Genomic DNA, 13,542 nt, shown 5'->3' with positions numbered 1-13,542 from the left:
TATCTTTTCTCATTCTGTCGGTTGCCTATTAGTTTTCTTGATTGTTTCCTTGAAATGCAGGATTTATTTACCACCGAGGAGTAAGAGCAGGAAATGCTTCCAGTGAAACTGGGATACAGTGCTTTCTTATCACCTAAATTTCTTAGTTTTAAGCACACGTTCTTTTAGACTTTGAGCAGTGACTCTTAAATTACACACCACTTCTGTTCTTTTCTTCTTCTAACATAAACTTTGTGCTGAATGTGCCAAATCACTTTGGAATCATATTGGAGACATTTTAAATGGCAAACTCAGCCTATGACAGATTAGCCATACTCAGAACTCAATTGAATTCAAAGTATAAACAGCTAAGATCAAGTTTGCATGTGCAAACTTGACCAACAGTGATGGTAAGATGCTTCCACTTTCATAGAAAAGATGAAAAATAGTAATGATTTATGGGTTCCCTTTGCCTCCCAAAGTGTTTTCCTGAAAGTTTGTTGATACTTAAAATTCTTTTAATAAAGAGTGCTTTTATTTCACTATTAGAAATATAAGGCTAAGGATGCCTGGGTGGCTCAGTCAGTTAAGCATCTGACTTCAGCTCAGGTCATGATCTCACAGCTCAGCTCATGGGTTCGAGCCCTGCATCAGGCTCTGTGCTGCAGCTCAGAGCCTGCAGCCTCTATTGGATTGTGTGTCTCCCCCTCTCACTGCCTCTCCCCCACTCACGCCCTCCTCCTCCTCCTCCTCCTCCTCCCTCTTCTCTCTCTCTCTTTCAAAAATAAGTAAGCATTTTTAAATACAAGGCTTAAAACATAAACACATAATGTACTACACTGCCTGACTTTTTCTTAATTTAGCAAGTATATCAGTCCATCAAAATTCTTTTAGCCAAAACTGTCCTCCATACTATAGATCATGATTTCATTTTTTTAAATGTTTTTTAATGGTTTGGTTTTTTTTTGAGAGACAGAGAGAGACAGCGCCAGCAGGGGAGGGTCAGAGAGAGAGGGAGATACAGAATCTGAAGCAGGCTCCAGGCTCTGAGCTAGCTGTCAGCACAGAGCCTGACATGGGGCTCGAACCTACGAACCATGAGATCATGACCTGAGCCGAAGCCGGACGCTCAACTGACTGAGCCACCCAGGCGCCCCTCGTGATTTCATTTTAAAAGGCCCGTTGCCTACCAGACAGTGTCCATGTGCTTTAGTGTGGCATAGAAAGCCAGTTTGATCCTAACCTACTCCCCATCCTCATCTTCTACCTCCCCTCTCCCCAAGTCCTCACATGCAGCCCCTCCTACACCAAGTAATGTGTCTCTTGCTCCTGCTACACCACTCTCTTACCTTGCTACTTCTCAGTCTCCATTGTTAACTTTTTTCTGGCTGTTCCATAAACGTGGACAGAGACTGTTTTCAGAACAGAAACACTGTTCTCTGTTTCCTGCATCTTACTTCATGTTGTTCCATAGCTTCAACTCCCAGCTACAGTATCTCATCATTGTACCCTTTTTTTAATAAGTTAGAGATTTATGTAGTAAGTGTACATATTCCCAGAATTCAGAGAGTACAAAAGGAGTGTTCAACAAATAGCAGGTTCTCCCTACTCTTCATACCACCTTCTGAACACCTCTGCTCAATCTCCTGTTTTAGAGATTAAAACAGCGATTAATCTAGAGATTTAGACAGCCCTGCTTCTACTGCATACAACCACTTGTGCTTCTTCCCACAAATGTAACTTCTTGTGCTTTACTTGAATTTTCCAGCCACGCTATGCTATTTCATGCCTCTGTACTGTTGCACACACTAATCTTTTTGCCTAATATACCCATGTCTGCATTGCAGGTGCTTGTCTTTCAAGATCAAGTGTCACCTACTCTACTAAGCCTTTTTTGAGCCCCAGGCAAAAATGACTTATGTCTCCCCCTGTCTTGGTATATATATTCCTTTTTATTGTTCTGTTACATGCACCTCTGAGCAGCATAGTGCCTGTTTCTAGTACGTATATCTTTGTTGAAAGAGTAACTGCTGGTTTTGATCGGTCAGAGTACAGGAGAGAAGCGGGGGATCCTAGCGTGAACCTGAAGCAGATCGGAGGTACCAACCAAGAGGCGCAGAGGACGAGGGAGAAATCAGACCTGCTAACTAGAAAGAAAACTTTAGCTTCTTTCTAAGTGTCAGAGACTCAGTCATATGCTTTCTGTCACATATGGAAGCAGAGCAGGGCGTACATCGGCTCCACCTGCCACCATTACGAAAAAAATACTCTGCTCGCACTCGCTCTCGCTCTCTCTCTGTCAAAAATAAACACTAAAAAAAAATCTTAAATAAATGAAATTCAGCCTTTTTATTTTAATAGTGATGAGCATATATTTGTCTGCCCCATGAATGACTAATTTATTTTATGGACAAAACATTTCCCTTTCGTTTTCTAACAGCTCTGTGTCTAACCTTGCCAAGTGCTTAAGCCAAGAAGTCTTTGTCATGGCTCATTCTGGAAATAACTCAGTTTCCTGGATTCAGGACAATCTAGTAAAATTTGCTCTGAAAGCATGCTTTTACAGGTTCACATACCACTCGTGTGAGTGGGTGTGTGTACCAGATGCCAGCCCCCACTCAAGTAAGGGGAACCAGTGATTTATCTGTAAATTGTATCCTGTTTACACATCAAACAAATTGTTTAAACTTTTTACCTTACTTGTGTGCCTTGATAACTCATGAATGACTGCATTTTTCTCATTTAAGAGCTATTACAGCTCACCCCGCAGCGCCCTCCCCTCTGCTGTCCGGACTGTTAGACAATTGAACCACATTAAAATGAATTTCTCAGGGATAGCTTTGAGGGGGCAAGAAATTTAAAACACTTGAACTTGAAAATTCCATTCTCTGACTCTAATCTCCTGTCCTTCCAGCTCTCCCAGCCCTTTCATTCCCACTAAATCTGTGCTTTATTTGCACTCATTACGTGTTACACATTCATAAACTCTTTGTATTTTCCAATCTGTCAGGCCCCTCTTAGCCTTGCTTTTCTTCCTACCCAGCATTGACCTTACCAGCCATCTGAGCACTACATTCACGAGCACCTAGATTGCTTTGTCACTGAATTCATCCATCAGGCTTTTCTTGACATCCCCTGCCTTCCACATAGCACCTTACAGGGCAACGAGAGTTACCCTGTAAATACTTATTGGAAGGAAAGAGAGAGGGAGAGAAAATTCTTGGGGTTTGTGGTAATATGCTGAAAATTTCATGTGGAAATATGTTGCTTTTGCTGCTTGAAAGCATTACAAATTTATGGTTTTGAACATCAACCAGCCCCTCATTCCTACTGCCCTCTGTCTTTATCTTTCTGCACCTGTCCCATTTCCCATTATCTGCATTACAGGTCGTGTCCACTCCTCAGAACCATCACTTCCATCATCTGTATCTTCCTTCTCAGGTTGTCTAAAGTTCTTTCTCTTAAGTCTCTTTCACCCAAGGATTTTTTAGTATCTCCACTTACTCTCTTTTTCACCCTTTAGGTTCCTCTTCAAAAAAAAAATGAGAGAGAGAGAGAGAATGAAAATGTGTTTATGTGTGTCGACATAGGTAACTTACAAAAATTAACCCCCCTCTTCATACCTAATTCCTTCTGCCGCCTTCCCTGGTCATCTATTCAGCTGTGCCCTCCCTAGTGATCACCAGTGACTTCCTGACTGACAGTGTTCTCTTCCCAGTCTCCTGAACTATGGCGTGACATTATAGATTTTATAGATAAGCTAGAAATTCTGTTCCCTCTTTGTTGGGCAGCACCATTCTCTTCCCGTGTCTTCATCGTCTTCCAGCCCTAGAGTGTAGGTGTCCCTCCGTGTCTGCCCTTTGCTCTATCCTTACATGTCACTAGTGATTCTCAAATATGAGTGAATGTAAGAATCACCAGCGATTCTTTAAAATGTAGGTTTCTAGGGGCACCTGGGTGGCTCAGATGATTATGCATCCAGCTCTTGATTTCATCTCAGGTCATGGTCTCATGGTTCATGAAATTGAGCCCTGCATCGGGTTCTGTGCTGACAGCTTGGAGCCTGCTGGGGATTCTCATTCTTTCTCTCTCTCTCTCTCTCTCTCTCTCTCTCTCTCTCTCCCTCTCCTCTTTCTCCCCCCTTCCTACCTCCCTCCCTCAAAAATAAGTATTTTTAGAAATAAAATACAGGTTTCTAGATTCTGCCCTCAGAGGTTGTGATTAAGTAGGTCTGGAATGAAACCCATGAATCTGCATTTTTAACAAGCTCTTCTTGTGACTCCAATAAAAGTGATGCATGGCCACACTTTGAAAAGAACAAATACTCTACAGCCCTATCTATTCTGCAGCTTATGAGGAGATAGTCCCTTGCATCCATCACTATCGCTCTGAAATATTTAATGTCCTACTCATGAATTTCATCTTATTATCTGTTATTTCTCCTTCTAGCTCATTAATATCTCCTTATTACCATACTTTGATAATCTCGGGACCAGAGCAGGACTGGTAATCAACTAGCGCACACTTGCTTTTGGTTATTAAAACAACAAAATATTCTCAAGATTGCTGTACACAGCTGATGTCCAAAGGCCCTGAGTGTCATTCCTGTCTGTCCGGGCGCCTCTCCTGAGATCCCTGGGAGCTCCCCACCAGCCACCAACGATGAAGTAACCCCTAGCACCACAGTCTCCCAAGGAACCTGCTCCAGAGCAAAGCTGGCATCTAAATGGTTGAATTTTATCAGTTAAATATCACTCCTTTTAAGATGAGATCATTAACCATGTGAGACACAGGATAAGAAGCTGGTTTTAATGGGAAGGATGGTAAATGCAGGATAGAAGATGATGTACAGTACTGTTAAACCTGCTAAAATAGTTGGGTGGAATAGCCTGCAGCAAGTTCAAGGTCACAAGATCACTGTGCTTCCCAAATTTGACTGATTATCAGAAATACTGATTCAGTGGGGCTGGGGTGGGGCCCAGAAATCCATTTTTTTACATTTTCGCCAGTAATTCTGATAATTTAACTAGGTTTGAGAACTGCTTTTGATTGAGAACACAGAGAATTAATACCAAAGTGCTGCCCCTTATTGGACCTCAAATGGGCATTTTACATTCCATGGCACAATCAAAAAGATTAGATGAGGATATTGGACTTTTCCTCACAGACTACCACCAGTACTAGAAAGTATCATTAGTATATATTTTAAATAGAAACCAGTTCAGTATTAAATTATATTCATTTCGTCTCTGGCAAGAAAGAGCTCCATTTCTAGGAGTTTCTTTGAAAATAAACTCCACAAGAAAAAAAAAACCCCACCTGTAGGAAAAAACACAACAAAATGTGATGACCTCTATATATTTAGTTTTAAGAGAAAATATATAATTTTAGATTTTCATCCAAGAACAAGTTAAATTTTGAATTAAAACATGTAATTATGTTTTAATCAGGCATTACTTTTCTTTGAATCATATGTACAATTTATTGAAACAAAAGAAGAATAACAATTCTGGGGGCACCTGGGTGGCTCAGTCAGTTGAGCATCCAACTCTTGATTTCCGCTGAGGTCATGATCTCACAGTTATTGGAATCGAGCCCCATGTCAGGCTCTGCACTGACAGCCGGAACCTTCTTGGGATTCTCTGCCCCTCACCCACTTGTGCGCTCTCTCTTTCTCTCTCAAAACAAATACATGTAATTATATTTTAATCAGGTGTTGCTTTTCTCTGAATCATACGTACAATTTATTGAAACAAAGGAGGAATAACAATTCTGTAAAATGTTGTGTCATGAGTTTATCCCTGAGTCATTTATTACGTATATGATTCTTGAGTCACTAATTACTAAGACTTTCCTATAAGGAAAAGATTACTAACAATAGGCAAAGTAAGTGATTGTGAAACTTTTAATACTAATTATTATGGTTACAGAAAGACTTTTTTAAATCACATTGGAGGAATTCTGTCAAATTAGATTATCTCAAAAATAGGAATTAGCATCACTTTTCATTGAGGAATTTTCCTGAGGAATTAGAACAAATTTTGGGATTTAGAATCTTACAAGTTTATAAAGAAATATGTTCTTAAAACTGACAGCATTATAGTTATTTTTATTATCCAAAGAGGGAGGGGTTTATAGGTTGTGTATCGGAGATACCTTTTAAAAGGAAAACTTTGGTCGCCCTTAATTTTGTTTACAGTACTAAAACCTAACATACGTAATTGCTGTGATGTAAAAAAAAAAAAGGAACTAAAATAATTAAGACTAATGACTGCTGTTATACTTTTTATGCAACTGAATTTAGATCTGATAAGTTTCAAACATAGCACATTCTAGACTACAGCTAACTGCAATGTGCAGATGCCCTTAATGCTTCCCTCGCGGTGCACCCCAGCCCCCACCCCAACCACCCTGACTATTCTGCACTTTGAAACACAAAGCAACTCACCAGTTCAGTTTATTCAGTTAAGGTCAGTTCCGTGAAAACAAAGTCAAGGCAATTGTTTGATTTAATTGACTAGTGAAACTGGTTATACAGGTAAGTAGAACTCAGTTTTATTTTTGTCCAGCTGCATATTTGAATGTTCATAAAGTAACTTAGCAGAGTAAGTAATAAGATTTCCAGTGACATTGTAATGGATTCAAGAGAATGGTTACCAAAGCAAGGAAAAAGGACACTAAAACCCAAACTATAGAAAATATTCGTGGTATTTTTTTTTCCTTTATGGCATTGCTTCTTTGTAATGAATCATGTTCAAAAAATGAGGTCTTCTTTTCTTTCACTCTTCATTTCCTTATCTTTGAGGAATTTCGTTTCCTGGGCTAATGTAACCAAAAGGAAAATTTCTAATATAATTTAGACATCATTTAAATAACTTTTACAAAGTAGTCCTCAATCTGCAAGCAGATACTCTACAGCGGCCTGCTGGTCAACCACCTTCTGGCTTCACTCTCCTCCTTACCCACCTAGACTTCACGGCTGACCGTTTTAACTATGATTGTTTGTGCCTTTGATTCTTCTGCCTTCTGCTGTACCTTCCTTTATACCCATCCTGCTGTTCTCTACACCTTCAGCTTCTGGGCTGCTAGTCACTCATTTCTTTTATGTGGATAGAAAACCAAGAAATTGCAGTACCAAAATAAATGATATGTTTAGATCTTAAAATATATATATATATATATATAATATTTTATATATGAGGTATATGTTATATATGTGTGTGTGTATTATATATATGTATAAATCTTGTAGGGTACCTGAGTGGTTCAGTCTGACTTCAGCTCAGGTCATGGTCTCACAGTTAATGGGTTTGAGCCCTGCGTTGGGCTCTCTGCTGACAGCTCAGAGCCTGGAGCCTGCTTCTGATTCCGCATCTCCCTCTCTCTCTGCCCCTCCCCTGCTCACACTCTGTCTCCCTCTGTCTCTCAAAAATAAGTAAAATGTTTTTCTTAATCTTGTAAATGTAACTCACTTGAGGGGAAAAAAAAAAATCATTTCTTGTCCCAGGAAAAGAGCAGATCTTTAGCCTCCATTGAACTTGTTAGGAACTATGAACATTGAACTTGTTAGGAACTATGAAGGAAAGAGAAAAAAATATTTAAACATGTACAAGGCTAGAATTTTATTCCCAAAGAACATTTTAAGTTCATAAAGTAGGAATTCTGTGGTATTTTTGTTCTGTGTAATAAAGTACTCCCTTCCCCACTCTCACTCTTGTAAAAGGTGTTTACCACGTTTATAGTGATTTGTTCAGTTTTTGCATATCCAACTTTAGAATACCTTTTCTGAGAACTCCTTAGGTGCCAAAGTAGGGGCCTAGTGATACTGACAGTGCTGTGTGTGTGATCTACATTTCGCATCTGCTTAGGAAAAAAGAGCAAAAGCAATAAACAAACAAACAAAAAAAAAAAACTGAGGTTGGTTGGATATATAAGTTAATAAAATCCTTAAGGAAAGGATCTTGGTCTTATATATCAAGAGCATTACATTGTCCTTAAACTTAGTACAATTTCTCTTATGAAAAAACTTCACAGAGAAAACATTAATTTAAAAAAAAGTAATTTTGAAGTCTGTTGCAACACTATTTATGATGCAATTGATAAATTGATAACATCCTAAAGTTTTATTACAATAAGCAATGTAATTATGGTATATGTTGGCTTCCTAGACAGTTTTGTAACCATTAAAATCATGAATTAAGTTACTCTAAAAGCTTGGAAAAATAATAAAGGTAAAGTGAAAAGATATAATATAAAATTATACATAATATACTAACAAAAACAATCCAAAAGGAAATTACAAAAATAGTTCCACTTATGATAACTTCAAAAAGAATAAAATCTAAGTTTAGGAATAAATTTAGTCAAACAAGAGCAGGATTTGTACACTGAAAATTACAAAACATTACTGAAGAAATTTTAAAAGACCTAATAAATGGAAAGACATCCCATGTTTATAGAAGACTTAATATTGTTAAGATCACAATACTCCCCAAAACAATTTATAGATTCAGTATAATCCCTATCAAAATCCCAGTAGCATTTTTTGAGTAGAAAAACTCATCCTAAAATTCATACACAATTTTAAGGAACCCTGAATGACCAAAACAATCTTGAAAAGGAAAATCAAACTTGGAAGACTCAAGCTTCCAGGTTTTAAAATGTACCATAAACTACAGTAGTCAAAACACTGTCGTATTGGCATAAGAATATAGACAGATAAGACTAATGGAATAAAATAGAGTCTGGAAATAAACCCTCACATATACCGTCAAAGGTTTTTCAACAAGATTGCTAAGACATTCAATGGAGAAAAGATGGTCTTTTCAACAAATGGTGCTGGTAAAACTGGATATCAACATGTCAGACATTGACATAGAGTCCTTATCCTACACTATCTACAAAAATTAATTCAAATTGATCAAAGACATGAATTTTATAACTAAGAATATCGAACTATAGAGGAAAACATAGGAGAAAATGTTCATGATCCTGGGCTTAGCAGTTGTTTCTTAAATATGATTTAATTTGGGATTCTCTGTCTCCCTCATTCTCTGCCCCTCCCCTGCTGCTCTCTGTCTCTCTCTCTCAAAATAAGTATTAAAAAATAAAGTGTACCAAAAGTATAAGCAACAAAAGAAAAAATAGGTAAGTGGACATCCTTAAAATTCCAGGAATAGATATTAGTGATGGTCATACAACAGTATGAATGTACTTAATGCCACTGAATTGTGTACTATAAAATGGTTAAGCTGGTAACTTTTATATTCTTTATATTGTAACTATAATTATTTTTTTTTAGAGAGGGGAGAGAGAGAGAATCTTTTTTTTTTTTTTTTTTTTAACATTTATTTATTTTTGAGAGACAGAGCACGAGCACGGGAGGAGCAGAGAGGGAGACACAGAATCCAAAGCAGGCTCCAGACTCTGAGCTATCAGCACAGAGCCCAATACAGAGCTCAGATCCCCAAACCATGAGATCTTGACCTAAGCCAAAGTCGGATGCTTAACCAACTGAGCCACCCAGGAGCCCTGAGAGAGAGAGAATCCTAAGATCCACACTGAGGAGCTCGATCTCATGACCCTGGGATCATGACCTAAGCCGAAATCAAGAGTCAGATACCCAACCAAATAAGCCACACAGGTGCCCCTACAATTTTTGTTTAAAACTTTGTTATAACTAGGGGTTTAACTACATAAATTATCAATTTTAGAAATAAAAATGGAAGGAAATATGAAGACATAAGAAAAATACTAAATTGTAATGTCATTATATTATGCTTAATAGAAATTAAGCTCGCATAAAAGATTTTTGGTTTTGGCTAATGGATATTTGTTAAAAGGAGATAAATTTTATGTCACATATCTTCTCAAACCAACAAATAGCAAAAACATTTAGGTGACCCATCCCTAAAATTAGTAACAATTCATATTTTATTTAAAATTTTTCTTTCTATTTACATATTATTATTGTAAAGAACCGTTCTATTGGTTAATAATTTTGAGAACCTTCAAAATTACATAGGAAAAGCTTTTCTGAGTAATTCACGTAAGGAAGTGTTGGTGTACTGTACCTGAGCTAGAACATTTTGGATAATCTTAGTTTCTTATAAAATGTTTTTAGATTTTCATGAAATCTGTTTTTCTCTAGCTTGACAGAGCCAATTCTCTGTTAAACCAGACTCAGCAACCTTACAGATACCTCATTGAATCAGTGCGCCAGAGAGATTCTAAGATTGATTCGCTGAAAGAGCATATTACACAACTTGAGAAAGATGTCAGGTAAAATCATCTATTATTTTTTTTTATTATAAAGGCAATGTAAACATAATACTGCTATCCATGAATTAAGGTTGTAAATTGTGAAGAAAAAAATTTTAATAATGAACATGGTCCTAAATGTAATTTATATTAGAGAAACTTAGGTCACATCACATTAGGTGTTCACGTTCCACCTTATGATCAGAAGTCTCAGCCTGGAAACACCGCTGCAACCGCTAACGCAGCTCCGCCCCCGCAGGAAGCAAGCCTCTGGCCTGGCCTGTCCCCTGGCGTTCTTTAATGGGACAGGGCTTGACCAAAGCGAGAAGAAGAACATAACCAGACGCCACTTGTGGAGTCAAAATAACTTTTTAAACAGATAAAATATACACACTGTTTAGATTCTGTTGACCTCGCCAAGGAATTTTTTTAGGCTTTTCTTCCCCTGACTCTTTACAGGAAGTAACCCCTGAATTGCCTAACTGTAAATAAATCCCTTTCACTCCCTTAAATTTAAATTTTCTTACATGACACGTTACCCAAAAGACTTGCACGATTTAATAATCATTCAAATTCTTTACCTGTTCACCTATACAATCATTTTAGTCTTTTTAAATTGGAGTAAAAGAATGTTGTTATACAGAAAGAAAGAGATTTTAACTCATGGATGGTTGGTTAGTTGTCTTAGTTGTTATTGGATTTTAAGGTTGTTAGACTAATTTAGATAACTTATTAACCAATTTATAAACATAGAAACAGAATTAGATGGGACTAGAAATTGTTAAATTAAGAAATTGGAAAACAATAAGGAGACAGTAGTTATTAAATTCAGATTTCCTAAGGTATATATCCAAAGTATAAAACTACTGGTAATTAACTCTAAAATATGGGTGGGTGTTTTTTTTTTGATGAATCAGAATAATCACCTTCTCTTGTTTCTATCCCACCAAAATAATTGGTCCAAAACTTTATTCCTGACCTTTTTGATTTAAAGATAGGATAAAATAATTTTAAATCACATTTATGCCTTAAAATGTCAATATAAGTAAAAATTTATCTTTGGATTAATTTTGAAGTCAAAAATTACATTTAGAATATGTATAAACAGTATTAATTAAATTTACTGAATAATAAACCAAGTTAAAAAATTGTTACATAATTCAGTCAAACAATTCTTCTATAAATAGCCACTAAGGACAATAGAAATTATGTTTTATTCGCTCACTGGGCACTTAGTTATCTTAGGGAAATTGAGGGAAGAACCCTTAATAGGACTTTTTCTTCCTATATTACATATATCTGTTATGTTTGAAATTTTATATAGAATCTTTTTTAACCTTTTGAATCTTGGAGTGAAAACATAAAAGGCCTGTGGAAAAATTTCCTTTTACAGTTACCTTTGAATAAGTTTATTTGAGTATTTATTCAACTAAGAAGTAAGAGAGCTGAAAATCTTTAATACAGAGAAAATAATAGCTAGCTATGGGAGGAAGCTATTAAAATAAACAAATTCAGCCCTAGAGAACTTGTATCTAAGAAGATACAGTTTGGTGGTAGGGCTAAAATTTGAATCCAGATCTGTCTGCTTTCCAATTCTATACTCTTAGCCATTATGTTATACTGCCTCCCTATGTTCTGTTCTGAATAAGGGATAATTTTTCGTTAACTAGTATAATTAAGGAAGAGAAGCAAAAAAAAAGTGTTGACGAGCAGTTAAAAGTAGAGCTTTAATGAATTGACAACTGTTGAAGGTAGGTGATAGATACATGTGATTTTGTTATATTTTCTCTTTTCTTTCAAAATATTCCATATAAACTCGTTTTTAAAAAAACAGAGTTTAAAAGGGAGTATAGGCTCTGCAGATAGGTTGCATGGGTTCAAGTCTAGCTCAGTACTTCGTTTTGAATTAGAGCAAGTCAGTTAAACCCCTGAACCTCCGCTGTCCAATAGGACTCTCTGTAATGGTAAATATATTCCCTATCTGCACGGTCCAGTACGGTTGTCACTGCCCACATGAAGAACTAAATTCTTAATTTTAATTAAACTACTTTTCATTTAAATTACCACCTATGGCCGGCTATTGGCTATGTTATTGGACAGTCCAGCCAGTTTTCCATCTGAACTGAGAGGGGTGCTCTAGAACTAGCAGCACCTAGTTCATATAGTCATTCTGAGGATTAGAGGATATAATCTCAGTGATACATGTGTGCGTGTGTATATATGTGTGTGTGCGCGTCTATGTGTGTGTGTGTGTGTGTGTATAGCACTGTGCCTACACATTATGAATGCTGTATAAATGTTTGCTATTTTTAATATTGGTCTGACATGTAACAAATTTTTATGTTGAGAATTACCTTAAAAATAAGAAATAACATTAATCAGAATATTTTGAATTTTGGCAAAAATTAGGACTCCCTTAATATGAGAAGTGAGTGAGATGATTCATTTTCAGAAATGCCAAATAAAATCTGTGCTATCTAGTTACTAATAGGTTTACAACCTACTGGAAATATATATGAACCCTCCCCCTCCCCCTCCCCGCCTCCCCCACTACACACACAGTAGGGTCCCAAACCCTTAGACACTTCACTTCCTGGTTCTTCTTTCCCCCCCTCCATTGCATGGGCTTATTTGTCACTGCTTTGCAATGAGCATGCACAAAAGAACTGAAGTCTCTGTCACCTCAAGGAGTGTACATTTATTGCAATCAGACTACCTTTTGGCCTTACAGGGGCACAAGCGACTTCTGGGCAAGGCTGAAACCTCTGTAGTACCCAGCCAATGAGGAATCAGGGGAGGAACTTCACGCTAGGAGATAAATTGCCTGCTGTAACCGCCCTGAGCCTGTGTGTCCTTCAGACACCTGCTCTTGTAAGAACGTTGCTTAAAGCCTCACTTCACCCCTGAGTCTTCGCATCTGTCCTTTGATTGGTGCAGTGGGCTTCTTTCTCACACTTCATAACAGCAACAATAATCATAAAAACTATGCCAATTATGAAATTAACTATAACAAATTTTTGTGCTTAAATCTGAGTCCTTTAAAGCTGTTTCATAAATTTACTGTATATTTTAGTAGATCCTAAACTAGTAGTTCATAGGATATGAAACCTTTCCCTTAATTAAACTAGCTATGCTACCTTCTAAAGTGAACAATTAAGATGCTTTTAGTAGTTTAATTATGGGCTTTGAGATGCTGTTAAATGTGCCCTCATGACATGAATGAAGTACCATACAAATAGCCCGATCGCCAGTTCAGATACAGCAGCCTGTCTCCGTCACTCCTACTCAAAGCTGATGAGGCGT

The 13,542-nt window shown here is 37.1% G+C and overlaps 1 protein-coding gene across 1 annotated transcript in view; it reads left to right on the top strand.

The window, feature by feature from the left end:
- The window catches only part of PIBF1 (progesterone immunomodulatory binding factor 1), a 207,167-nt gene that overhangs the window by 160,641 nt on the left and 32,984 nt on the right, over window positions 1-13,542 (top strand). Inside the window, exon 15 of the mRNA XM_029936617.1 lies at window positions 10,130-10,260. Within this exon, the coding sequence (XP_029792477.1) occupies window positions 10,130-10,260 (131 nt within the window). The remainder of the gene's footprint in view (window positions 1-10,129; window positions 10,261-13,542) is intronic.

The sequence above is a fragment of the Suricata suricatta genome, chromosome 4 (genome assembly GCF_006229205.1).
Source record: "Suricata suricatta isolate VVHF042 chromosome 4, meerkat_22Aug2017_6uvM2_HiC, whole genome shotgun sequence".
In the NCBI taxonomy this organism is placed as follows: Eukaryota; Metazoa; Chordata; class Mammalia; order Carnivora; family Herpestidae; genus Suricata; species Suricata suricatta.
This window is presented reverse-complemented; position numbering and strand designations above follow the sequence as displayed.